At 44.2% G+C, this 25,156-nt stretch overlaps 1 protein-coding gene across 1 annotated transcript in view; it reads right to left on the bottom strand.

Moving 5' to 3' along the window:
* Positions 1–25,156, bottom strand: part of LOC106596054 (dual specificity calcium/calmodulin-dependent 3',5'-cyclic nucleotide phosphodiesterase 1A) — a 97,706-nt gene that overhangs the window by 18,759 nt on the left and 53,791 nt on the right. Inside the window, exons 7-15 of the mRNA XM_045714332.1 lie at positions 24,957–25,057; positions 20,188–20,316; positions 18,416–18,517; positions 16,903–17,023; positions 9,270–9,351; positions 6,645–6,762; positions 5,396–5,573; positions 4,921–5,212; positions 4,693–4,859 (exon numbers count right to left, since the gene is read on the bottom strand). Of these exons, the coding sequence (XP_045570288.1) occupies positions 4,693–4,859; positions 4,921–5,212; positions 5,396–5,573; positions 6,645–6,762; positions 9,270–9,351; positions 16,903–17,023; positions 18,416–18,517; positions 20,188–20,316; positions 24,957–25,057 (1,290 nt within the window). The remainder of the gene's footprint in view (positions 1–4,692; positions 4,860–4,920; positions 5,213–5,395; positions 5,574–6,644; positions 6,763–9,269; positions 9,352–16,902; positions 17,024–18,415; positions 18,518–20,187; positions 20,317–24,956; positions 25,058–25,156) is intronic.

The following is a 25,156-nucleotide window of genomic DNA, read 5'->3' as shown; positions in this document are numbered from 1 at the left end:
TCTTATAGTCTTCAACACAGCCAACAAGTTACAACTGGCCATGTCTCAAATGGCATCATATTCTCTATATAATGCACTAGTTTTGTCCATGGCCCATAGACAATAGGGTGCCATTTGGGACACAAGTAATTGTTAATTGCCTAGTACTGTTCATTAAGGCACATTTTTAAAACAAACAACATTGTAATAATGGTGACACCACACCTAGAAAACAGACACAGACATTAAACCTATAGGAAGAAAGAGAGAAAGACATGGACGTCCAGAATAATACATTTTAGTACAGCTAAGCTATGAATGACACACAGGAAGTTCTAGTCAGTTACAGGTATAAAGGTGACTTAACGTCAGGACAGCTAAGCTCTGAACGACGCACAGGAAGTTCTAGTCAGTTACAGGTATAAAGGTGACTTAACGTCAGGACAGCTAAGCTCTGAACGACACACAGGAACACCAGGAATAACTAACTCTGTATAAACTGTACATACATGTGTAACATTGCATCACAAAGAAAGGTTTAAAGGTGTTATGTAAAGGATCAGATCAAATGCAAAACAGTATCTTCTATATATGAACAGTGGATAGACACATATTTGATCTGATTTGTTTCAAAAAAAATAGTCTCTAACCCTAGGCTAGTCAGGTACAGAGCAGCTCACAGACCACTACACCTGTACATAGCCCATCTATAATTTAGCCCATACAAATACCTCTTCCCCTACTGTATTTATTTATTTATTTTGCTCCTTTGCACCCCATTATTTATATTTCTACTTTGCACTTTCTTCCACTACAAATCTACCATTCCAGTGTTTTACTTGCTATATTGTATTTACTTCGCCACCATGGCCTATTTATTGCCTTTACCTCCCTTATCTCACCTCATTTGCTCACATTGTATATAGACTTATTTTTCTACTGTATTATTGACTGTAGGTTTGTTTTTACTCCATGTGTAACTCTGTGTTGTTGTTTGTGTCGAACTGCTTTGCTTTATCTTGGCCAGGTCGCAATTGTAAATGAGAACTAGTTCTCAACTAGCGTACCTGGTTAAATAAAGGACTTGTTCTCAACTTGCCTACCTGGTTAAATAAAGGACTTGTTCTCAACTTGCCTACCTGGTTAAATAAAGGACTTGTTCTCAACTTCCCTACCTGGTTAAATAAAGGTGAAATAAATGAAACAGGTGACTTAGCGTCGGTCCTCCAGTCTAGTCTAGTCAGGTAAAGGTATAAAGGTGACTTAGTGTCGATTCCCCAGGCTAGTCTAGTCAGGTAAAGGTGACTTAGTGTCGGTCCTCCAGGCTAGTCTAGTCAGGTATAAAGGTGACTTAGTGTTGGTTCCCCAGGCTAGTCTAGTTATGTAAAGGTATAAAGGTGACTTAGTGTCGGTCCTCCAGGCTAGTCTAGTCAGGTATAAAGGTGACTTAGCGTCGGTCCTCCAGTCTAGTCTAGTCAGGTAAAGGTATAAAGGTGACTTAGTGTCGATTCCCCAGGCTAGTCTAGTCAGGTATAAAGGTGACTTAGTGTTGGTTCCCCAGGCTAGTCTAGTTATGTAAAGGTATAAAGGTGACTTAGTGTCGGTCCTCCAGGCTAGTCTAGTCAGGTATAAAGGTGACTTAGTGTCGGTCCTCCAGGCTAGTCTAGTCAGGTATAAAGGTGACTTAGTGTTGGTTCCCCAGGCTAGTCTAGTTATGTACAGGTATAAAGGTGACTTAGTGTCGATTCCCCAGGCTAGTCTAGTCAGGTAAGGGTGACTTAGTATCGGTCCCCCAGGCTAGTCTAGTCAGGTACAGGTATAAAGGTGACTTAGTGTCGGTCCCCCAGGCTAGTCTAGTCAGGTATAAAGGTGACTTAGTGTCGGTTCCCCAGGCTAGTCTAGTCAGGTATAAAGGTGACTTAGTGTCGGTTCCCCAGGCTAGTCTAGTTATGTACAGGTATAAAGGTGACTTAGTGTTGGTTCCCCAGGCTAGTCTAGTCAGGTACAGGTGACTTAGTGTCTGTCCTCCAGTCTAGTCTAGTCAGGTACAGGTATAAAGGTGACTTAGTGTTGGTTCCCCAGGCTAGTCTAGTCAGGTAAAGGTGACTTAGTGTCGGTCCTCCAGGCTAGTCTAGTCATTTATAAAGGTGACTTAGTGTTGGTTCCCCAGGCTAGTCTAGTTATGTAAAGGTATAAAGGTGACTTAGTGTCGGTCCTCCAGGCTAGTCTAGTCAGGTATAAAGGTGACTTAGTGTCGGTCCTCCAGGCTAGTCTAGTCAGGTATAAAGGTGACTTAGTGTTGGTTCCCCAGGCTAGTCTAGTTATGTACAGGTATAAAGGTGACTTAGTGTCGATTCCCCAGGCTAGTCTAGTCAGGTAAGGGTGACTTAGTGTCGGTCCCCCAGGCTAGTCTAGTCAGGTACAGGTATAAAGGTGACTTAGTGTTGGTTCCCCAGGCTAGTCTAGTTATGTACAGGTATAAAGGTGACTTAGTGTTGGTTCCCCAGGCTAGTCTAGTCAGGTACAGGTGTAAAAGGTGACTTAGTGTCAGTCGCACAAGCTTGGCTGACGCTGTTCCTAACAGAAGGTGAGGTTAAAGGCTGTGACAGGTGCTAAAGGAATAGAGGAGTATTCCAGGTGAGTTACAGGTGAGTTACAGTTATGTAATTAACACATACAGTTGAAGTCGGAAGTTTACATCCACTTAGGTTGGAGTCATTAAAACTCGTTTATCAAACCACTCCACACATTTCTCGTTAACAAACTATAGTTTTGGCAAGTCGGTTCGGACATCTACCTTGTGCATGACACAAGTAATTTTCCCAACAATTGTTTACAGACAGATTATTTCAATTATAATTCACTATATCACAATTCCAGTGGGTCAGAATTTACATACACTAAGTTGACTGTGCCTTTAAACAGCTTGGAAAATCCAGAAAATGATGTCATGGCTTTAGAAACTTCTGATAGGTAATTGACATCATTTGAGTCAATTGGAGGTGTACCTGTGGATGTATTTCAAGGCCTACCTTCAAACTCAGTGCCTCTTCGCTTGATATCATTGGAAAATCCAAAGAAATCAGCCAAGACCTCAGAAAAAAATTGTAGACCTCCACAAGTCTGATTCATCCTTGGGAGCAATTTCCAAACGCCTGAAGGTACCACGTTCATCTGTACAAACAATAGTACGCAAGTATAAACACCACGGGACCAAGCAGCCATCATACCGCTCAGGAAGGAGACGCGTTCTGTCTCCTAGAAATTAACGTACTTTGGTGCGAAAAGTGCAAATCAATCCCAGAACAACAGCAAAGGACCTTGTGAAGATCCTGGAGAAAACAGGTACAAAAGTATCTATATCCACAGTAAAACAAGTCCTATATCAACATAACCTGAAAGGCCGCACAGCAAGGGAGAAGCCACTGCTCCAAAACCTCCATAAACAAGCCAGACTACGGTTTGCAACTGCACATGGGGACAAATATTGTACTTTTTGGAGAAATGTCCTCTGGTCTGATGAAACAACTGTGAAGCACGGGGGTGGCAGCATCATGTTGTGGGGGTGCTTTGCTGCAGGAGGGACTGGTGCACTTCACAAAATAGATGGCATCATGAGGAGGAAAATTATGTGGATATATTGAAGCAACATCTCAAGACATCAGTCAGGAACTTAAAGCTTGATCACAAATGAGTCTTCCAAATGGTCAATGACCCCAAGCATACTTCCAAAGTTGTGGCAAAATGGCTTAAGGACAACAAAGTCAAGGTGTTGGACTGGCCCTCACAAAGCCCTGACCTCAATCCCATAGAAAATGTGTGGGCAGAACTGAAAAAGTGTGTGCGAGCAAGGAGGCCTACAAACCTGACTCAGTTACACCAGCTCTGTCAGGAGGAATGGGCCAAAATTCACCCAACTTATTGTGGTAAGCTTGTGGAAGGCTACCCAAAACATTTGACCCAAGTTAAACAATTTAAAGGCAATGCTACCAAATACTAATTGAGTGTATGTAAACTTCTGACCCACTGAGAATGTAATGAAAGAAATAAAAGCTGAAATAAATCATTCCCTCTACTATTATTCTGACATTTCACATTCTTAAAATAAAGTGGTGATCTCAACTGACCTAAAACAGGGAATTTTTTACTAGGATTAAATGGCAGGAATTGTGAAAAACTGTTTAAATGTATTTGGCTAAGGTGTATGTAAACTTCCGACTTCAACTTCAAATACATCCAGTTGGGGGTGTCGGTGGATTGAATAATCTGTGAAGGCTCTTTACCCATAATGCACCTCAACAGTAAAAAACAATGTCAATCACAACATAGGAAAGGAAGAGTTTGGCTCAAATACCCTGCAGCCCAACTTAATGCAGTAAGCAACAGGGTTGGGTTCCATTACATTTCAATTCAGGAAGTTCTCAAGATCTGAAGTTCTGATTCGTTCACGTAGCTTCAAAAAGCTCTCATGTATAAAGTGCGATCCGTACTCTACATATGATAAGAAACAGCGGCTGGAGGGAGGATGGAGGGATGACGGAGGGATCACATATAATCGTCTCTGTCCAGTAGAGAGCGTTAGAGCTTCAGCTTCCTGGTCTGCTGCTTCATCCTAGTCCAGATCTATCGCTGAGGGAAATAACATAGTCCTTCATGTTACCTGTCAGCAGTTTGAGTTAGTGTTGATATCAGCAGAGGCTGGCTGTCTCTTACCTTCATGTTACCTGTCAGCAGAGGCTGGCTGTCTCTTACCTTCATGTTACCTGTCAGCAGAGGTTGGCTGTCTCTTACCTTCATGTTACCTGTCAGCAGAGGCTGGTGTCTCTTACCTTCAGGTGTTTTGGTCTTGTTCTGGTCACTCTGTGGAGACTCCGCCCCCTCTGACATAAGAGAAAATGTTCCCTGAAAAACCTGATTAATATACAGTATAATGACACCTACCGTTCTGTAATGGTGGGCTGGTGTCTGCTGCACTTCCAGTCTGTGTCCTCACTCCATCCCTCTCTCCTTCTCTCTCTCCGGTCTTCTCTGTGCGTCTGTCCTGGCGTAAGTTGAGCTCTTCTGGCACTTCACTCTCCTCTTCTCTCACTCCCTCCACCTCTTCTTCCTCTCCCTCTTCCTCTCCCTCCTGTGACTCTGTATCTCCCAGCTCTGTTTCAATTTCTCTCTCCTGGGGTTCCATAGTGTCTTCCTGCAACACTCTCTCCTCCTCAGCCTCCCTTCTGGCCTTCTCCTGTGTCTCTGGAGGAACACACACACACACACACACACACACACACACACACACACACACACACACACACACACACACACACACACACACACAAAAACACAAAAGTGTCAAGGGATATTGATTGGTTGGTTGGTTGGTTGGTTGATTGATTGGTCGATCGATCGATAAAACTACAGACAATACACCTTTAGTGGCCTGTGTCTTCCATCTCTCTCTGTTCTGATAAACCTCTTCATTCCACAGAGCCTTGAAGTTCTTCAGGTCCACAGCCAGTAGAGAGAAATGTCCAGCAGCACTGCTCTCTGACCCGGTGCTCTTTACACTGCCATGCTTAGCATCCTCACAGCTAATACTGTTTAGACTGGAGAGAGGAGAGGAGTAAAAACAAATCTACAGGGTTGACAGGGAGAAGAAGACTGTTGGTTAACTGAGACTGGAGCAGTAGAGGAGAGATGGTATCTACAGGGTTGACAGGGAGAAGAAGACTGTTGGTTAACTGAGACTGGAGCACTAGAGGAGAGATGGTATCTACAGGGTTGACAGGGAGAAGAAGACTGTTAGTTAACTGAGACTGGAGCAGTAGAGGAGAGATGGTATCTACAGGGTTGCCAGGGAGAAGACTGTGAAGTTGCCAACTCCCCTTTAAAGCACGGAGTGGAGGCCTGTGTTTGGGATAACAGCAGTGTTTAATCCTGCAGAGACTCAACCACACAGAGGGAGTAACAGGGTACAAAACGGTACAACAGGGTACAACAGGGTGTAAGAGGGTACAACAGGGAGTAACAGGGTACAATAGGGTACAAACAGGGTACAACAGGGAGTAACAGGGTACAACAGGGTGTAAGAGGGTACAACAGGGAGTAACAGGGTACAACAGGGAGTAACAGGGTACAACGGGGAGTAACAGGGTACAATAGGGTACAAACAGGGTACAACAGGGAGTAACAGGGTACAACAGGGTGTAAGAGGGTACAACAGGGAGTAACAGGGTACAATAGGGTACAAACAGGGTACAACAGGGAGTAACAGGGTACAATAGGGTACAAACAGGGTACAACAGGGAGTAACAGGGTACAACAGGGTGTAAGAGGGTACAACAGGGAGTAACAGGGTACAACAGGGAGTAACAGGGTACAATAGGGTACAAACAGGGTACAACAGGGAGTAACAGGGTACAACAGGGTGTAAGAGGGTACAACAGGGAGTAACAGGGTACAACAGGGAGTAACAGGGTACAATAGGGTACAAACAGGGTATAACAGGGAGTAACAGGGTACAACAGCATACAAACAGGGTACAACAGGGTACAACAGGGTACAACAGTGCAATCCTTCACAGGCCCTGAAACTCATTTTGACTTTCTCACAGGGTCTGAGGAGAAACAGTAGAAGTAGAAGCCGGTACCAGGAAATAGAAGCAGGAATTGTGGTACCTGCAGCGTCTGAACCCTGCCAGGCTGAGTGACGCCTCGTTGATGAGCGGAATGACAATCTTCTCCATCATTTCTGTCAACACGGTGAAGGTTGGAACCACAATGAAGTCTATAAACCCTGGAGACGGACACATAGAGAGGCCAGTGGTTATCAACCGTTTCTTTAACCGTGGCACAACTTGATGGGATAAACAATTCTACAGCACAACTAACATTTCTCTATTCATTTATTTACTGGTAATGACTTGTATTTTTATTTTTGTTATTTAGCGGAGCGTATCTGTCCCCCTGTGGGAATCGAACCCAAAAGCCATACAAATCATACATTTTTTTGTGACAAAAGTTTTTTGTAGATTAAATTGGGTTTTGGATATTTAAAAAAAAAAAATGTTTTGTCTAGAGACGAGTGGTTTTCTGCATTTTAAAGGTGCAACCACAGACACAAAGCCATACTCTGTTTGTTTCTATGGCAGAGGCTGTGGTATAGCTAAGACCAGAGACATACAGCACCAGAGGCTGTGGTATAGCTAAGACCAGAGACATACAGCACCAGAGGCTGTGGTTCAGCTAAGACCAGAGACATACAGTACCAGAGGCTGTGGTTCAGCTAAGACCAGAGACATACAGTACCAGAGGCTGTGGTATAGCTAAGACCAGAGACATACAGCACCAGAGGCTGTGGTTCAGCTAAGACCAGAGACATACAGTACCAGAGGCTGTGGTTCAGCTAAGACCAGAGACATACAGCACCAGAGGCTGTGGTTCAGCTAAGACCAGAGACATACAGCACCAGAGGCTGTGGTTCAGCTAAGACCAGAGACATACAGTACCAGAGGCTGTGGTTCAGCTAAGACCAGAGACATACAGCACCAGAGGCTGTTTTATAGCTAAGCCTATTCAGACTTGTTTGTGCTAATGCTTCTCACAAGCAAAGTGAAATTGCACAAATTCATTTGCTGATAATGCACGGCCCTCAAATGATATCGGGTTCAAGTCCAGGCTCTGGCTGGGCCACTCAAGGACATTCAGAGACTTGTACTGAAGTCACTCCTGCGTTGTCTTGGCTGTGTGCTTAGGGTCGTTGTCCTGTTGGAAGATGAACCTTCGCCCCAGTCTGAGGTCCTGAGTGCTCTGGAGCAGGTTTTCATCAAGGATCTCTCTGTACTTTGCTCCGTTCATCTTTCCCTTGATCATGACTTGTCTCCCAGTCCCTGCGGCTCAAAAAAATCCCCACAGCATGATGCTGCCACCACCATGCTTCACCGTAGGGATGGTGCCAGGTTTCCTCCAGACGTGACTCTTGGCATTCAGGCCAAAGAGTTCAATCTTGTTTCTCATGGTCTGAGAGTCTTTAGGTGCCTTTTGGCAAACTCCAAGCGGGCTGTCATGTGCCTTTTACTGAGGAGTGGCTTCCGTCTGGCCACTCTACCATAAAGGCCTGATTGGTGGAGTGCTGCAGAGATGGTTGTCCTTCTGGAAGGTTCTCCCATCTCCACAGAGGAACTCCGGAGCTCTGTCAGAGTGACAATTGGGTTCTTGGTGACCTCCCTGCCCAAGGCCCTTCTCCCCTGATTGCTCAATTTGGCCGGGCGGCCAGCTCTAAGAAGAGTCTTGGTGGTTCCAAACTGCTTCCATTTCAGAATGATGGAGGCCACTGTGTTCTTGAGGACCTTCATTGCTGCAGAAACTTGTTGGTACCCTTCCCCAGATCTGTGCCTTGACACAATCCTGTCTCGGAGCTCTACGGACATTTCTTTCAACCTCATTGCTTGGTTTTTGCTCTGACATGCACTGTCAACTGTGGGGCCTTTCTAAATCATGTCGAATCAATTGACTTTACCTCAGGTGGACTCCAATCAAGTTGTAGAAACATCTCAAGGTTGATCAATGGAAACAGGATGTACCTGAACTCAATTTAGAGTCTCATAGCAAAGGGTCTGAATACTTATGTAAATAAGGTATTTCTATAAAGATTTCTAAAAACCTGTTTATGGGGTATTGTGTCTCTTTTTAAAATCCATTTTAGAATAAGGCTGTAAAGTAACAAAATGTGGAAAAATTGAAGGGGTCTGAATAATTTCCAAACGGACTGTATAATCATAATGTATGATACTTACTTTACATGGACATGTATCACATATGTCAGAGTCTGGGACTGGGCCACCATGGTTGACTTGCTGTCAGGTTTGAGGTTATGTAACTCACCTATCTGGGACTGGGCCACCATGGTTGACTTGCTGTCAGGTTTGAGGTTATGTAACTCACCTATCTGGGACTGGGCCACCATGGTTGACTTGCTGTCAGGTTTGAGGTTATGTAACTCACCTATCTGGGACTGGGCCACCATGGTTGACTTGCTGTCAGGTTTGAGGTTATGTAACTCACCTATCTGGGACTGGGCCACCATGGTTGACTTGCTGTCAGGTTTGAGGTTATGTAACTCACCTATCTGGGACTGGGCCACCATGGTTGACTTGCGGTCAGGTTTGAGGTTATGTAACTCACCTATCTGGGACTGGGCCACCATGGTTGACTTGCTGTCAGGTTTGAGGTTATGTAACTCACCTATCTGGGACTGGGCCACCATGGTTGACTTGCGGTCAGGTTTGAGGTTATGTAACTCACCTATCTGGGACTGGGCCACCATGGTTGACTTGCGGTCACACAGAGGAGAGAAGGGCAGTCCTAGCTCCGCCTCTTTATCACCCTGGAGACACACAGCACATCATATGATCACATGACCAACATGATGACATCACACAGTCAATAAAACGATCCAAGACATGGCATATGGTAGTGTAGTGAGACACCCAATGGACTGGAAGATTCTCTTCTCAACACTGATCTTGAAAAAAACGTAAAAACTTGAAAATAAATAAATTCACCATCATTAACACAAAGGAAAAATATTATTATTTATTATCGAAAAATTGAAATACCATGGTTGACAGAGAAAAACACATTGGTACAATTTAAAGGCAAGTGGAAAACAATAATGCAGGCACCAGGCACTAGGGATGGAGGTGGGACCAGGTACTAGGGATGGAGGTGAGACCAGGTACTAGGGATGGAGGTGGGACCAGGTACTAGGGATGGAGGTGGGACCAGGTACTAGGGATGGAGGTGAGACCAGGTACAAGGGATGGAGGTGGGACCAGGTACTAGGGATGGAGGTGAGACCAGGCACTAGGGATGGAGGTGGGACCAGGTACTAGGGATGGAGGTGAGACCAGGTACTAGGGATGGAGGTGGGACCAGGTACTAGGGATGGAGGTGAGACCAGGTACTAGGGATGGAGGTGGGACCAGGTACTAGGGATGGAGGTGTGACCAGGTACCAGGGATGGAGGTGTGACCAGGTACTAGGGATGGAGGTGGGACCAGGTACTAGGGATGGAGGTGTGACCAGGTACTAGGGATGGAGGTGGGACCAGGTACTAGGAATGGAGGTGAGACCAGGTAATAAGGATGGAGGTGGGACCAGGCACTAGGGATGGAGGTGTGACCAGGCACTAGGGATGGAGGTGGAACCAGGCACTAGGGATGGAGGTGTGACCAGGTACTAGGGATGAAGGTGTGACCAGGTACTAGGGATGGAGGTGGGACCAGGTACTAGGGATGGAGGTGTGACCAGGTACTAGGGATGGAGGTGTGACTAGGGATGGAGGTGGGACCAGGCACTAGGGATGGAGGTGTGACCAGGTACTTGGGATGGAGGTGGGACCAGGCACTAGGGATGGAGGTGAGACCAAGTACTAGGGATGGAGGTGGGACCAGGCACTAGGGATGGAGGTGTGACCAGGCACTAGGGATGGAGGTGGGACCAGGCACTAGAGATGGAGGTGTGACCAGGTACTAGGGATGGAGGTGTGACGAGGTACTAGGGATGGAGGTGGGACCAGGTACTAGGGATGGAGGTGTGACTAGGGATGGAGGTGTGACCAGGTACTAGGGATGGAGGTGTGACTAGGGATGGAGGTGGGACCAGGTACTAGGGATGGAGGTGAGACCAGGTACTAGGGATGGAGGTGTGACTAGGGATGGAGGTGTGACCAGGTACTAGGGATGGAGGTGTGACTAGGGATGGAGGTGTGACCAGGTACTATGGATGGAGGTGGGACCAGGTACTAGGGATGGAGGTGTGACCAGGTACTAGGGATGGAGGTGTGACCAGGTACTAGGGATGGAGGTGTGACTAGGGATGGAGGTGGGACCAGGTACTAGGGATGGAGGTGTGACCAGGTACTAGGGATGGAGGTGTGACCAGGTACTAGGGATGGAGGTGTCACCAGGTACTAGGGATGGAGGTGTGACTAGGGATGGAGGTGTGACCAGGTACTAGGGATGGAGGTGTGACCAGGTACTAGGGATGGAGGTGTGACTAGGGATGGAGGTGTGACCAGGTACTAGGGATGGAGGTGTGACCAGGTACTAGGGATGGAGGTGTGACCAGGTACTAGGGATGGAGGTGGGACCAGGTACTAGGGATGGAGGTGAGATCAGGTACTAGGGATGGAGGTGTGACCAGGTACTAGGGATGGAGGTGTCACCAGGTACTAGGGATGGAGGTGGGACCAGGTACTAGGGATGGAGGTGGGACCAGGTACTAGTGATGGAGGTGTGACCAGGTACTAGGGATGGAGGTGTGACTAGGGATGGAGGTGTGACCAGGTACTAGGGATGGAGGTGGGACCAGGTACTAAGGATGGAGGTGAGACCAGGTACTAGGGATGGAGGTCGGACCAGGTACTAGTGATGGAGGTCGGACCAGGTACTAGGGATGGAGGTGAGACCAGGTACTAGGGATGGAGGTGGGACCAGGTACTAAGGATGGAGGTGAGACCAGGTACTAGGGATGGAGGTCGGACCAGGTACTAGGGATGGAGGTGGGACCAGGTACTAAGGATGGAGGTGAGACCAGATACTAGGGATGGAGGTGAGACCAGGTACTGGTGATGGAGGTGAGACCAGGTACTAGGGATGGAGGTGGGACCAGGTACTAGGGATGGAGGTGTGACCAGGTACTAGGGATGGAGGTGTGACCAGGTACTAGGGATGGAGGTGTGACCAGGTACTAGGGATGGAGGTATGACCAGGCACTAGGGATGGAGCTGTGACCAGGTACTAGGGATGGAGGTCGGACCAGGTACTAGTGATGGAGGTGTGACTAGGGATGGAGGTGTCACCAGGTACTAGGGATGGAGGTGTGACTAGGGATGGAGGTGGGACCAGGCACTAGGGATAGAGGTGTGACCAGGTACTAGGGATGGAGGTGTGACTAGGGATGGAGGTGGGACCAGGTACTAGGGATGTAGGTGTGACTAGGGATGGAGGTGGGACCAGGCACTAGGGATGGAGGTGTGACCAGGCACTAGGGATGGAGGTGAGACCTGGTACTAGGGATGGAGGTGTGGCCAGGTACTAGGGATGGCGGTGTGGCCAGGTACTAGGGATGGAGGTGTGACCAGGTAGTAGGGATGGAGGTGTGGCCAGGTACTAGGGATGGAGGTGTGGCCAGGTACTAGCGATGGAGGTGTGGCCAGGTACTAGGGATGGAGGTGTGACCAGGTACTAGGGATGGAGGTGGGACCAGGTACTAGGGATGGAGGTGTGGCCTAGTACTAGGGATGGAGGTGTGACTAGGGATGGATGTGTGACCAGGTACTAGGGATGGAGGTGGGACCAGGTACTAGGGATGGAGGTGTGGCTAGGGATGGAGGTGGGACCAGGTACTAGGGATGGAGGTGTGGCTAGGCACTAGGGATGGAGGTGTGACCAGGTACTAGGGATGGAGGTGGGACCATGCAGGTACTATACACACATACTTAGAACTGTAGATATGTGGTAGTGGTGGAGTAGGGGCCTGAGGGAACACAGTGTATTGTAGATATGTGGTAGTGGTGGAGTAGGGGCCTGAGGGAACACAGTGTATTGTAGATATGTGGTAGTAGAGTAGGGGCCTGAGGGAACACAGTGTATTGTAGATATGTGGTAGTGGTGGAGTAGGGGCCTGAGGGAACAGTGTATTGTGAAATCTGTGAATGTATTGTAATGTTTTTAAAATGGTATAAACTGCCTTAATTTTGCTGGACCCCAGGAAGGGCTGCCTTGGCAGCAGATACTGTGGTTCCATAATAAATACAAATGCAAAATATATAAATACACATACATACACTTAGATTGGAGTCATTAAAACTTGTTTTTCAATCACTCTGCAAATTTCTTGTTAACAAACTATATTGTTTTGGCAAGTCGGTTAGGACATCTACCTTGTGCATGACACAAGTAATTTTACCAACAATTGTTTACAGACAGATTATTTCACTTATATTTCACTGTATCACAATAACAGTGGGTCAGAAGTTTACATACACTAAGTTGACTGTGCCTTTAAACAGCTTGGAAAATTCCAGAAAATGATGTCATGGCTTTAGAAGCTTCTGATAGGCTAATTGGCATAATTTGAGTCAATTGGAGGTGTGCCTGTGGATGTATTTCAAGGCCTATCTTCAAACTCAGTGCCTCTTTGCTTGACATCATGGAAAATCAAAAGAAATCAGCCAAGACCTCAGAAAAAAATTGTAGACCTCCACAAGTCTGGTTCATCCTTAGGAGCAATATCCAAACGCCTGAAGGTACCACGTTCATCTGAACAAACAATAGTACACAAGTATAAACACCATGGGACCACGTAGCCGTCATACCGCTCAGGAAGGAGACGTGTTCTGTCTCCTAGAGATGAACGAACTTTGGTGTGAAAAGTGCAAATCAATCCCAGAACAACAACAAAGGACCTTGTGAAGATCCTGGAGGAAACAGGTACAAAAGTATCTATATCCACATTAAAACGAGTCCTATATTGACATAACCTGAAAGGCCGCTCAGCAAGGAAGAAGCCACTGCTCCAAAACCGCCATAAAAAAGCCAGACTGCGATTTGCAACTGCACATGGGGAAAAAGATCGTACTTTTTGGAGAAATGTCCTCTGGTCTGATGAAACAAAAATAGAACTGTTTGGCCAGAATGACCATCGTTATGTTTGGAGGAAAAAGGGGGACGCTTGCAAGCCGAAGAACACCGTCCCAACCGTGAAGCACGGGGGTGGCAGCATCATGTTGTGGGGGTGCTTTGCTGCAGGAGGGACTGGTGCACTTCACAAAATAGCTGACATCATGAGGAGGAAAATGATGTGGATATATTGAAGCAACATCTCAAGACATCTGTCAGGAAGTGAAAGCTTGGTCGCAAATGGGTCTTTCAAATGGACAATGACCCCAAGCATACTTCCAAAGTTGTGGCAAAATGGCTTCAGGACAACAAAGTCAAGGTATTGGAGTGGCCATCACAAAGCCCTGACCTCAATCCTATAGAAAATTTGTGGGCAGAACTGAAAAAGTGTGTGTGAGCAAGGAGGCCTACAAACCTGACTCAGTTACACCAGCTCTGTCAGGAGGAATGGGCCAAAATTCATCCAACTTATTGTGGGAAGCTTGTGGAAGGCTACCCAAAACGTTTGACCCAAGTTAAACAATTTAAAGGCAATGCTACCAAATGCTAATTGAGTGTATGTAAACTTCTGACCCACTGAGAATGTAATGAAAGAAATAAAAGCTGAAATAAATAAATAATTCTCTCTACTATTATTCTGACATTTCACATCCTTAAAATAAAGTGGTGATCCTAACTGAATGTCAGGAGTTGTGAAAACTGAGTTTAAATGTATTTAGTTAAGGTGTATGTACATTTCCGACTTCACTTTTCCTCATCAATCTACACACAATAACCCATAATGACAAATTGAAAACAGGTTTTTATACAGTACCAGTCAAAGGTTGGGACACTCCTATTCATTCAAGGGTTTCTCTTTATTTTGGCTATTTTCTACATTGTAGAATAATAGTGAAGACATCAAAACCATGAAATGACACATATGGAATCATGTAGTAACCAAACATTTTTTAACAAATCAAAATATATTTTATATTTGAGATTTTTCAAAGTAGCCACATTTTGCCTTGATGACAGCTTTGCACACTTTTGGCATTCTCTCAACCAGCTTCATGAGGTAGTCACCTGGAATACATTTCAATTAACAGGTGTGTCTTGTTAAAAGTACATTTTTGACATTTCTTTCCTTCTCAAAACCTCTAAAGGATCGGCCCCTTTTTTTCAATTTTCGCCTAAAATAACATACCCAAATCTAATAGCCTGTAGCTCAGGACCTGAAGCAAGGATATGCATATTCTTGGTACCATTTGGAAGGAAACACTTTGAAGTTTATGGAAATGTGAAAGGAATGTGGGAGAATACAACACAATAGATCTGGTAAAAGATAATACAAAGAAAAAAACAATAGTTTTCTGTATTTTTTTTGTACCATCGTCTTTGAAACGCAAGAGAAAGGCTATAATGTATTATTCCAGCCCAGGTGCAATTTAGATTTTGGCCACTAGATGGCAGCAGTGTATATGCCAAGTTTTACTTGATCCAATGAACCATTGCATTTCTGTTCAAAATGTTGTGTCAATACTGCCCAAATGTGCCTAATTTGTTTATTAATAACTTTTCATGTTCAAAACAGTGAACTCACCTCAAACAATAGCATGGTATTATTTCACTGTAATAGCTACTGTAAATTGGACAGTGCAGTTAGAATAACAAGAATTTAAGCTTTCTGCCAATATCAGATATGTCTATGTCCTGGGAAATGATCTTGTTACTTACAACCTCATGCTAATCACATTAGCTTACGTTATCTCAACCATCACGTGGAAGGGACACCAATCCCAAAGAAGTTGCATTTGAGCCAATCAGTTGTATTGTTTAGGTAGGGGTGGTATACAGAACTTAGCCCTATTTGGTAAAAGACCAAGTCCATATTAGGGCAGGAACAGCTCAAATAAGCAAAGAGAAATGACATTCCATCATTACTTTAAGACATGAAGGTCAGTCAATTAGTTTCTTCAAGTGCAGTCGCAAAAACCAGCGCTATGATGAAACTGGCTCTCATGAGGACCGCCACAGGAAAAGAAGACCCAGAGTTACCTCTGCTGCAGAGGATAAGTTCATTAGAGTTAACTAGACCTCAGACTTCATCCCAAATAAATACTTCACAGAGTTCAAGTAACAGACACATCTCAACATCAACTGTTCAGAGGAGACTGTGTGAATCAGGCCTTCATGGTCTAATTGCTGCAAAGAAACCACTATTAAAGGATAAGAAGAAGAGACTTTCTTGAGCCAAGAAACATTAGGACATTAGACCAGTGGAAATGTGATAATACCATAAGGCTATAAGGCCTGTCAACACAGAATAATGCACTAGAACCCCATAAGGCCTGTCAACACAGAATAATTAGAGGTCAAGGGTTAGAGGTTAGAGGTTACCTGTCTGAAGAACTCCTCCAGAAGGGATGCTGTCCAGCGGTGGTGTAGGGTTAGAGGTTAGAGGTTAGAGGTTACCTGTCTGAAGAACTCCTCCAGAAGGGATGCTGACCAGCGGTGGTGTAGGTTTAGAGGTTAGAGGTTACCTGTCTGAAGAACTCCTCCAGAAGGGATGCTGTCCAGCGGTGGTGTAGGGTTAGAGGTTAGAGGTTAGATGTTACCTGTCTGAAGAACTCCTCCAGATGGGATGCCGTCCAGCGGTGGTGTAGGGTTAGAGGTTAGAGGTTAGAGGTTACCTGTCTGAAGAACTCCTCCAGAAGGGATGCTGTCCAGCGGTGGTGTAGGGTTAGAGGTTAGAGGTTAGAGGTTACCTGTCTGAAGAACTCCTCCAGAAGGGATGCTGTCCAGCGGTGGTGTAGGGTTAGAGGTTAGAGGTTGCCTGTCTGAAGAACTCCTCCAGAAGGGATGCTGTCCAGCGGTGGTGTAGGGTTAGAGGTTAGAGGTTAGATGTTACCTGTCTGAAGAACTCCTCCAGATGGGATGCCGTCCAGCGGTGGTGTAGGGTTAGAGGTTAGAGGTTAGAGGTTACCTGTCTGAAGAACTCCTCCAGAAGGGATGCTGTCCAGCGGTGGTGTAGGGTTAGAGGTTAGAGGTTACCTGTCTGAAGAACTCCTCCAGAAGGGATGCCGTCCAGCGGTGGTGTAGGGTTAGAGGTTAGAGGTTAGAGGTTACCTGTCTGAAGAACTCCTCCAGATGGGATGCCGTCCAGCGGTGGTGTAGGGTTAGAGGTTAGAGGTTAGAGGTTACCTGTCTGAAGAACTCCTCCAGAAGGGATGCTGTCCAGCGGTGGTGTAGGGTTAGAGGTTAGAGGTTACCTGTCTGAAGAACTCCTCCAGAAGGGATGCTGTCCAGCGGTGGTGTAGGTCCCATGTCTTAGCTGGGTGGCTGATATCAGCTGTATGGAGCAGCAAAGACATGGCTTTGGGTTTATCGATCCTGGTGGACACACACACACACACACACACACACACACACACACACACACACACACACACACACACACACACACACGGTTAAATAGTTAGCAGCAGTGACAGGGCTTTTTTCTCAATATTGGAGTCACATAGAAGGGTAAATCCATGACATGACAGCAGTCAGTCTGAAGGGGTTGTAATAAGGTCAAGGTCAGAGTTCAACAGTCAGTCTGTAGGGGTTGTAACAAGGACAAGGTCAGAGTTCAGCAGTCAGTCTGTAGGGGCTGTTATAGACCCAGTCACTCTGACCCAGTCACTCTGACCCAGTCTTAATACAGTAGCTCAACACACATCATGTTGACTGATCGCTAGTCACTGCTGAAGGTTACAGGAACTAACAGAGGATCAGGACAGAGGAGAGGACAGGAACTAATAGAGGATCAGGACAGAGGAGAGGACAGGAACTAATAGAGGATCAGGACAGAGGAGACAGAGGAGAGGACAGGAACTAATAGAGGATCAGGACAGAGGAGACAGAGGAGAGGACAGGAACTAATAGAGGATAAGGACAGAGGAGACAGAGGAGAGGACAGGAACTAATAGAGGATCAGGACAGAGGAGACAGAGGAGAGGACAGGAACTAATAGAGGATCAGGACAGAGGAGACAGAGGAGAGGACAGGAACTAATAGAGGATCAGGACAGAGGAGAGGACAGGAACTAATAGAGGATCAGGACAGAGGAGACAGAGGAGAGGACAGGAAGTAATAGAGGATCAGGACATATAGATGTAGATATAGATATTGATGTAGATATAGATATAGATATAGATGTATAGAAGATCAGGACATATAGATGTAGATATAGATATAGATGTAGAAATAGATATAGATGTAGATATAGATATAGATGTAGATGTAGATATAGATATAGATGTAGATATAGATATATATGTAGATGTATAGATATAGATGTAGATGTATAGATATAGATGTCGATGTATAGATATAGATGTAGATATAGATATAGATGTATAGATATAGATATAGATGTATAGAAGATAAGGACATATAGTTGTAGATATAGATATAGATGTATAGATACTGATATAGATGTATAGATATAGATGTAGATGTATAGATATAGATGTAGATATAGATGTATAGATATAGATATAGATATATAGATATAGATATAGATGTAGATATAGATGTAGATATAGATATAGATGTATAGATATAGATGTATAGATATACATATAGATGTATAGATATAGATATAGATGTATAGAAGATCGGGACATATAGATGTATAGATATAGATGTATAGATATAGATATAGATGTATAGATATAGATATAGATGTATAGATATAGATATAGATGTATTGGAGATCGGGAGGCTGTTAAGTCTCACCCCTCCGGTTGCTGGAGAAAGTTCTTCATGTGTTTCAGCTGCTGGAAGTGACAGGACATGTCTGTAGCCAGGACCATCTCTACCACAAGGCTCCTCAGCTCTCTACAGACAGACAGACAGACAGACAGACAGACAGACAGACAGACAGACAGACAGGACAGGTTAGGGTTAGAGAGAGGAGCAGCATGTCTGTAGCCAGGACCATCTCTACCACCAGGCTCCTCAGCTCTCTACAGACAGACAGACAGACAGACAGACAGACAGGTTAGGGTTAGAGAGAGGAGCAGCATGTCTGTAGCCAGGACCATCTCTACCACCAGGCTCCTCAGCTCTCTACAGACAGACAGACAGACAGACAGACAGACAGGTTAGGGTTAGAGAGAGGAGCAGCATGTCTGTAGCCAGAACCATCTCTACCACCAAGCTCCTCAGCTCTCTGGGGAGACAGACAGACAGACAGACAGACAGACAGACAGACAGACAGACAGACAGACAGACAGACAGACAGACAGACAGACAGACAGACAGACAGGTTAGGGTTAGAGAGAGGAGCAGCATGTCTGTAGCCAGAACCATCTCTACCACCAAGCTCCTCAGCTCTCTACAGACAGACAGACAGACAGACAGACAGACAGACAGACAGACAGACAGACAGACAGACAGACAGACAGACAGACAGACAGACAGACAGGTTAGCTCTCTGGGGAGACAGACATAACCATCTGTCCTACCAGGCCCCTCAGCTCTCTGGGGAGACAGACATAACCATCTGTCCTACCAGGCCCCCTCAGCTCTCTGGGGAGACAGACAGAACCATCTCTACCACCAGGCCCCTCAGCTCTCTGGGGAGACAGACAGAACCATCTCTACCACCAGGCCCCTCAGCTCTCTGGGGAGACAGACAGAACCATCTCTACCACCAGGCCCCTCAGCTCTCTGGGGAGACAGACAGACATTGTCGAGAAGGAACCTGCAAGTAAGCATTTCATTGGACGTATTCCATGCATGTCCTTCACAACGAATAAAACTTGGAAGATGTTATTACATGTTATTATACTCCTATTACTCCTATTACATGTTATTACACTCCTATTACTCCTATTACATGTTATTACGTGTTATTACACTTCTATTACTCCTATTACATGTTATTACACTTCTATTACTCCTATTACATGTTATTACACTTCTATTACTCCTATTACATGTTATTACACTTCTATTACTCCTATTACATGTTATTACACTTCTATTACTCCTATTACATGTTATTACACTTCTATTACTCCTATTACATGTTATTACACTTCTATTACTCCTATTACATGTTATTACACTTCTATTACTCCTATTACATGTTATTACACTTCTATTACTCCTATTACATGTTATTACACCTATTAATCATATTACCTGTTATTACAATTCCTATTACATGTTATTACGTGTTATTACACTCCTATTACGCCTATTACATGTTATTACACTCCTATTACTCCTATTACATGTTATTACACCTATTAATCATATTACATGTTATTACACTTCTATTACTCCTATTACATGTTATTACACCTATTAATCATATTATCTGTTATTACACTCCTATTACATGTTATTACGTGTTATTACACTCCTATTACATGTTATTACATGTTATTACACTCATACTACTTATATTACATGTTATTACAGTCCTATTACTCCTATTACATGTTATTACAGTCCTATTACTCCTATTACATATTTATTACATTTTATGAATGTCTCACCTCCAGTCGTCTTTAGACAGGTTGTATAGTATGTTGATCTCATCGTCGTCCTGTAGGAGGCGGTATGCAGCGCTGACATGGTGGCTCTCCAGGACAGACCGGTCGTTGTACAGGATCGCTGTGTCTGATCTGGAGACACATTCATATTGTCACCTAACATATTTTCAGTCGTCTATTACCTGGTCTGGATCTGTTAGATCAGTCATCTATTACCTGGTCTGGATCTGTTACATCAGTCATCTATTACCTGGTCTGGATCTGTTAAATCAGTCATCTATTACCTGGTCTGGATCTGTTAGATCAGTAATCTATTACCTGGTCTGGATTTGTTATATCAGTCATCTATTACCTGGTCTGGATCTGTTAAATCAGTCATCTATTACCTGGTCTGGATCTGTTAGATCAGTCATCTATTACCTGGTCTGGATTTGTTATATCAGTCATCTATTACCTGGTCTGGATCTGTTAAATCAGTCATCTATTACCTGGTCTGGATCTGTTAGATCAGTCATCTATTACCTGGTCTGGATCTGTTAAATCAGTCATCTATTACCTGGTCTGGATCTGTTAGATCAGTCATCTATTACCTGGTCTGGATTTGTTATATCAGTCATCTATTACCTGGTCTGGATCTGTTAGATCAGTCATCTATTACCTGGTCTGGATCTGTTAGATCAGTCATCTATTACCTGGTCTGGATCTGTTAAATCAGTCATCTATTACCTGGTCTGGATCTGTTAAATCAGTCATCTATTACCTGGTCTGGATCTGTTACATCAGTCATCTATTACCTGGTTTGGATCTGTTAAATAAGTCATCTATTACCTGGTCTGGATCTGTTAGATCAGTCATCTATTACCTGGTCTGGATCTGTTTAATCAGTCATCTATTACCTGGTCTGGATCTGTTACATCAGTCATCTATTACCTGGTCTGGATCTGTTACATCAGTCATCTATTACCTGGTCTGGATCTGTTAGATCAGTCATCTATTACCTGGTCTGGATCTGTTACATCAGTCATCTATTACCTGGTCTGGATCTGTTATATCAGTCATCTATTACCTGGTCTGCATCTGTTACATCAGTCATCTATTACCTGGTCTGGATCTGTTAGATCAGTCATCTATTACCTGGTCTGGATCTGTTACATCAGTCATCTATTACCTGGTCTGGATCTGTTATATCAGTCATCTATTACCTGGTCTGCATCTGTTACATCAGTCATCTATTACCTGGTCTGGATCTGTTAGATCAGTCATCTATTACCTGGTCTGGATCTGTTACATCAGTCATCTATTACCTGGTCTGGATCTGTTATATCAGTCATCTATTACCTGGTCTGCATCTGTTACATCAGTCATCTATTACCTGGTCTGGATCTGTTAGATCAGTCATCTATTACCTGGTCTGGATCTGTTACATCAGTCATCTATTACCTGGTCTGGATCTGTTACATCAGTCATCTATTACCTGGTCTGGATCTGTTAGATCAGTCATCTATTACCTGGTCTGGATCTGTTACATCAGTCATCTATTACCTGGTCTGGATCTGTTACATCAGTCATCTATTACCTGGTCTGGATCTGTTAGATCAGTCATCTATTACCTGGTCTGGATCTGTTAGATCAGTCATCTATTACCTGGTCTGGATCTGTTACATCAGTCATCTATTACCTGGTCTGGATCTGTTACATCAGTCATCTATTACCTGGTCTGGATCTGTTAGATCAGTCATCTATTACCTGGTCTGGATCTGTTACATCAGTCATCTATTACCTGGTCTGGATCTGTTAGATCAGTCATCTATTACCTGGTCTGGATCTGTTAGATCAGTCATCTATTACCTGGTCTGGATCTGTTACATCAGTCATCTATTACCTGGTCTGGATCTGTTAGATCAGTCATCTATTACCTGGTCTGGATCTGTTAGATCAGTCATCTATTACCTGGTCTGGATCTGTTAAATCAGTCATCTATTACCTGGTCTGGATCTGTTAGATCAGTCATCTATTACCTGGTCTGGATCTGTTAGATCAGTCATCTATTACCTGGTCTGGATCTGTTAGATCAGTCATCTATTACCTGGTCTGGATCTGTTAGATCAGTCATCTATTACCTGGTCTGGATCTGTTACATCAGTCATCTATTACCTGGTCTGGATCTGTTAGATCAGTCATCTATTACCTGGTCTGGATCTGTTAGATAAGTCATCTATTACCTGGTCTGGATCTGTTAAATCAGTCATCTATTACCTGGTCTGGATCTGTTAGATCAGTCATCTATTACCTGGTCTGGATCTGTTAGATCAGTCATCTATTACCTGGTCTGGATCTGTTAGATCAGTCATCTATTACCTGGTCTGGATCTGTTAGATCAGTCATCTATTACCTGGTCTGGATCTGTTAGATCAGTCATCTATTACCTGGTCTGGATCTGTTAGATCAGTCATCTATTACCTGGTCTGGATCTGTTACATCAGTCATCTATTACCTGGTCTGCATCTGTTACATCAGTCATCTATTACCTGGTCTGGATCTGTTAGATCAGTCATCTATTACCTGGTCTGGATCTGTTAAATCAGTCATCTATTACCTGGTCTGGATCTGTTATATCAGTCATCTATTACCTGGTCTGCATCTGTTACATCAGTCATCTATTACCTGGTCTGGATCTGTTAGATCAGTCATCTATTACCTGGTCTGGATCTGTTACATCAGTCATCTATTACCTGGTCTGGATCTGTTATATCAGTCATCTATTACCTGGTCTGCATCTGTTACATCAGTCATCTATTACCTGGTCTGGATCTGTTAGATCAGTCATCTATTACCTGGTCTGGATCTGTTACATCAGTCATCTATTACCTGGTCTGGATCTGTTACATCAGTCATCTATTACCTGGTCTGGATCTGTTAGATCAGTCATCTATTACCTGGTCTGGATCTGTTACATCAGTCATCTATTACCTGGTCTGGATCTGTTACATCAGTCATCTATTACCTGGTCTGGATCTGTTAGATCAGTCATCTATTACCTGGTCTGGATCTGTTAGATCAGTCATCTATTACCTGGTCTGGATCTGTTACATCAGTCATCTATTACCTGGTCTGGATCTGTTACATCAGTCATCTATTACCTGGTCTGGATCTGTTAGATCAGTCATCTATTACCTGGTCTGGATCTGTTACATCAGTCATCTATTACCTGGTCTGGATCTGTTAGATCAGTCATCTATTACCTGGTCTGGATCTGTTAGATCAGTCATCTATTACCTGGTCTGGATCTGTTACATCAGTCATCTATTACCTGGTCTGGATCTGTTAGATCAGTCATCTATTACCTGGTCTGGATCTGTTAGATCAGTCATCTATTACCTGGTCTGGATCTGTTAAATCAGTCATCTATTACCTGGTCTGGATCTGTTAGATCAGTCATCTATTACCTGGTCTGGATCTGTTACATCAGTCATCTATTACCTGGTCTGGATCTGTTAGATCAGTCATCTATTACCTGGTCTGGATCTGTTAGATCAGTCATCTATTACCTGGTCTGGATCTGTTAGATCAGTCATCTATTACCTGGTCTGGATCTGTTACATCAGTCATCTATTACCTGGTCTGGATCTGTTAGATCAGTCATCTATTACCTGGTCTGGATCTGTTAGATCAGTCATCAATTACCTGGTCTGGATCTGTTAAATCAGTCATCTATTACCTGGTCTGGATCTGTTAGATCAGTCATCTATTACCTGGTCTGGATCTGTTAGATCAGTCATCTATTACCTGGTCTGGATCTGTTAGATCAGTCATCTATTACCTGGTCTGGATCTGTTAGATCAGTCATCTATTACCTGGTCTGGATCTGTTAGATCAGTCATCTATTACCTGGTCTGGATCTGTTAGATCAGTCATCTATTACCTGGTCTGGATCTGTTAGATCAGTCATCTATTACCTGGTCTGGATCTGTTAGATCAGTCATCTATTACCTGGTCTGGATCTGTTAGATCAGTCATCTATTACCTGGTCTGGATCTGTTAGATCAGTCATCTATTACCTGGTCTGGATCTGTTAGATCAGTAATCTATTACCTGGTCTGGATCTGTTAGATCAGTCATCTATTACCTGGTCTGGATCTGTTAGATCAGTCATCTATTACCTGGTCTGGATCTGTTAAATCAGTCATCTATTACCTGGTCTGGATCTGTTAGATCAGTCATCTATTACCTGGTCTGGATCTGTTAGATCAGTCATCTATTACCTGGTCTGGATCTGTTACATCAGTCATCTATTACCTGGTCTGGATCTGTTAAATCAGTCATCTATTACCTGGTCTGGATCTGTTAGATCAGTCATCTATTACCTGGTCTGGATCTGTTAAATCAGTCATCTATTACCTGGTCTGGATCTGTTACATCAGTCATCTATTACCTGGTCTGGATCTGTTAGATCAGTCATCTATTACCTGGTCTGGATCTGTTACATCAGTCATCTATTACCTGGTCTGGATCTGTTAGATCAGTCATCTATTACCTGGTCTGGATCTGTTACATCAGTCATCTATTACCTGGTCTGGATCTGTTAAATCAGTCATCTATTACCTGGTCTGGATCTGTTACATCAGTCATCTATTACCTGGTCTGGATCTGTTAGATCAGTCATCTATTACCTGGTCTGGATCTGTTAAATCAGTCATCTATTACCTGGTCTGGATCTGTTACATCAGTCATCTATTACCTGGTCTGGATCTGTTACATCAGTCATCTATTACCTGGTCTGGATGTGGAAATTGTTGGTGGTTCCAGTGTGTTCGTAGTCGTGAACCGCTGCTGCAAAGATCATCGCAAAGATCTCTAGCTCAGTCAACCAATGCTGCGTCCGACAGACCCCGTAGAGAGAGACCATACAGAAAGGAGAGAGAGAAGAGGGTGTGAAAATAACAAACGTAACAGTTGAACATTACATCCTGTT

This window comes from Salmo salar, chromosome 03 (genome assembly GCF_965601325.2).
Source record: "Salmo salar chromosome 03, fSalSal1, whole genome shotgun sequence".
Classification (NCBI taxonomy): domain Eukaryota; kingdom Metazoa; phylum Chordata; class Actinopteri; order Salmoniformes; family Salmonidae; genus Salmo; species Salmo salar.
The sequence above is the reverse complement of the archived record's forward strand: the minus strand, read 5'-3'. Positions and strand labels throughout refer to the sequence as shown.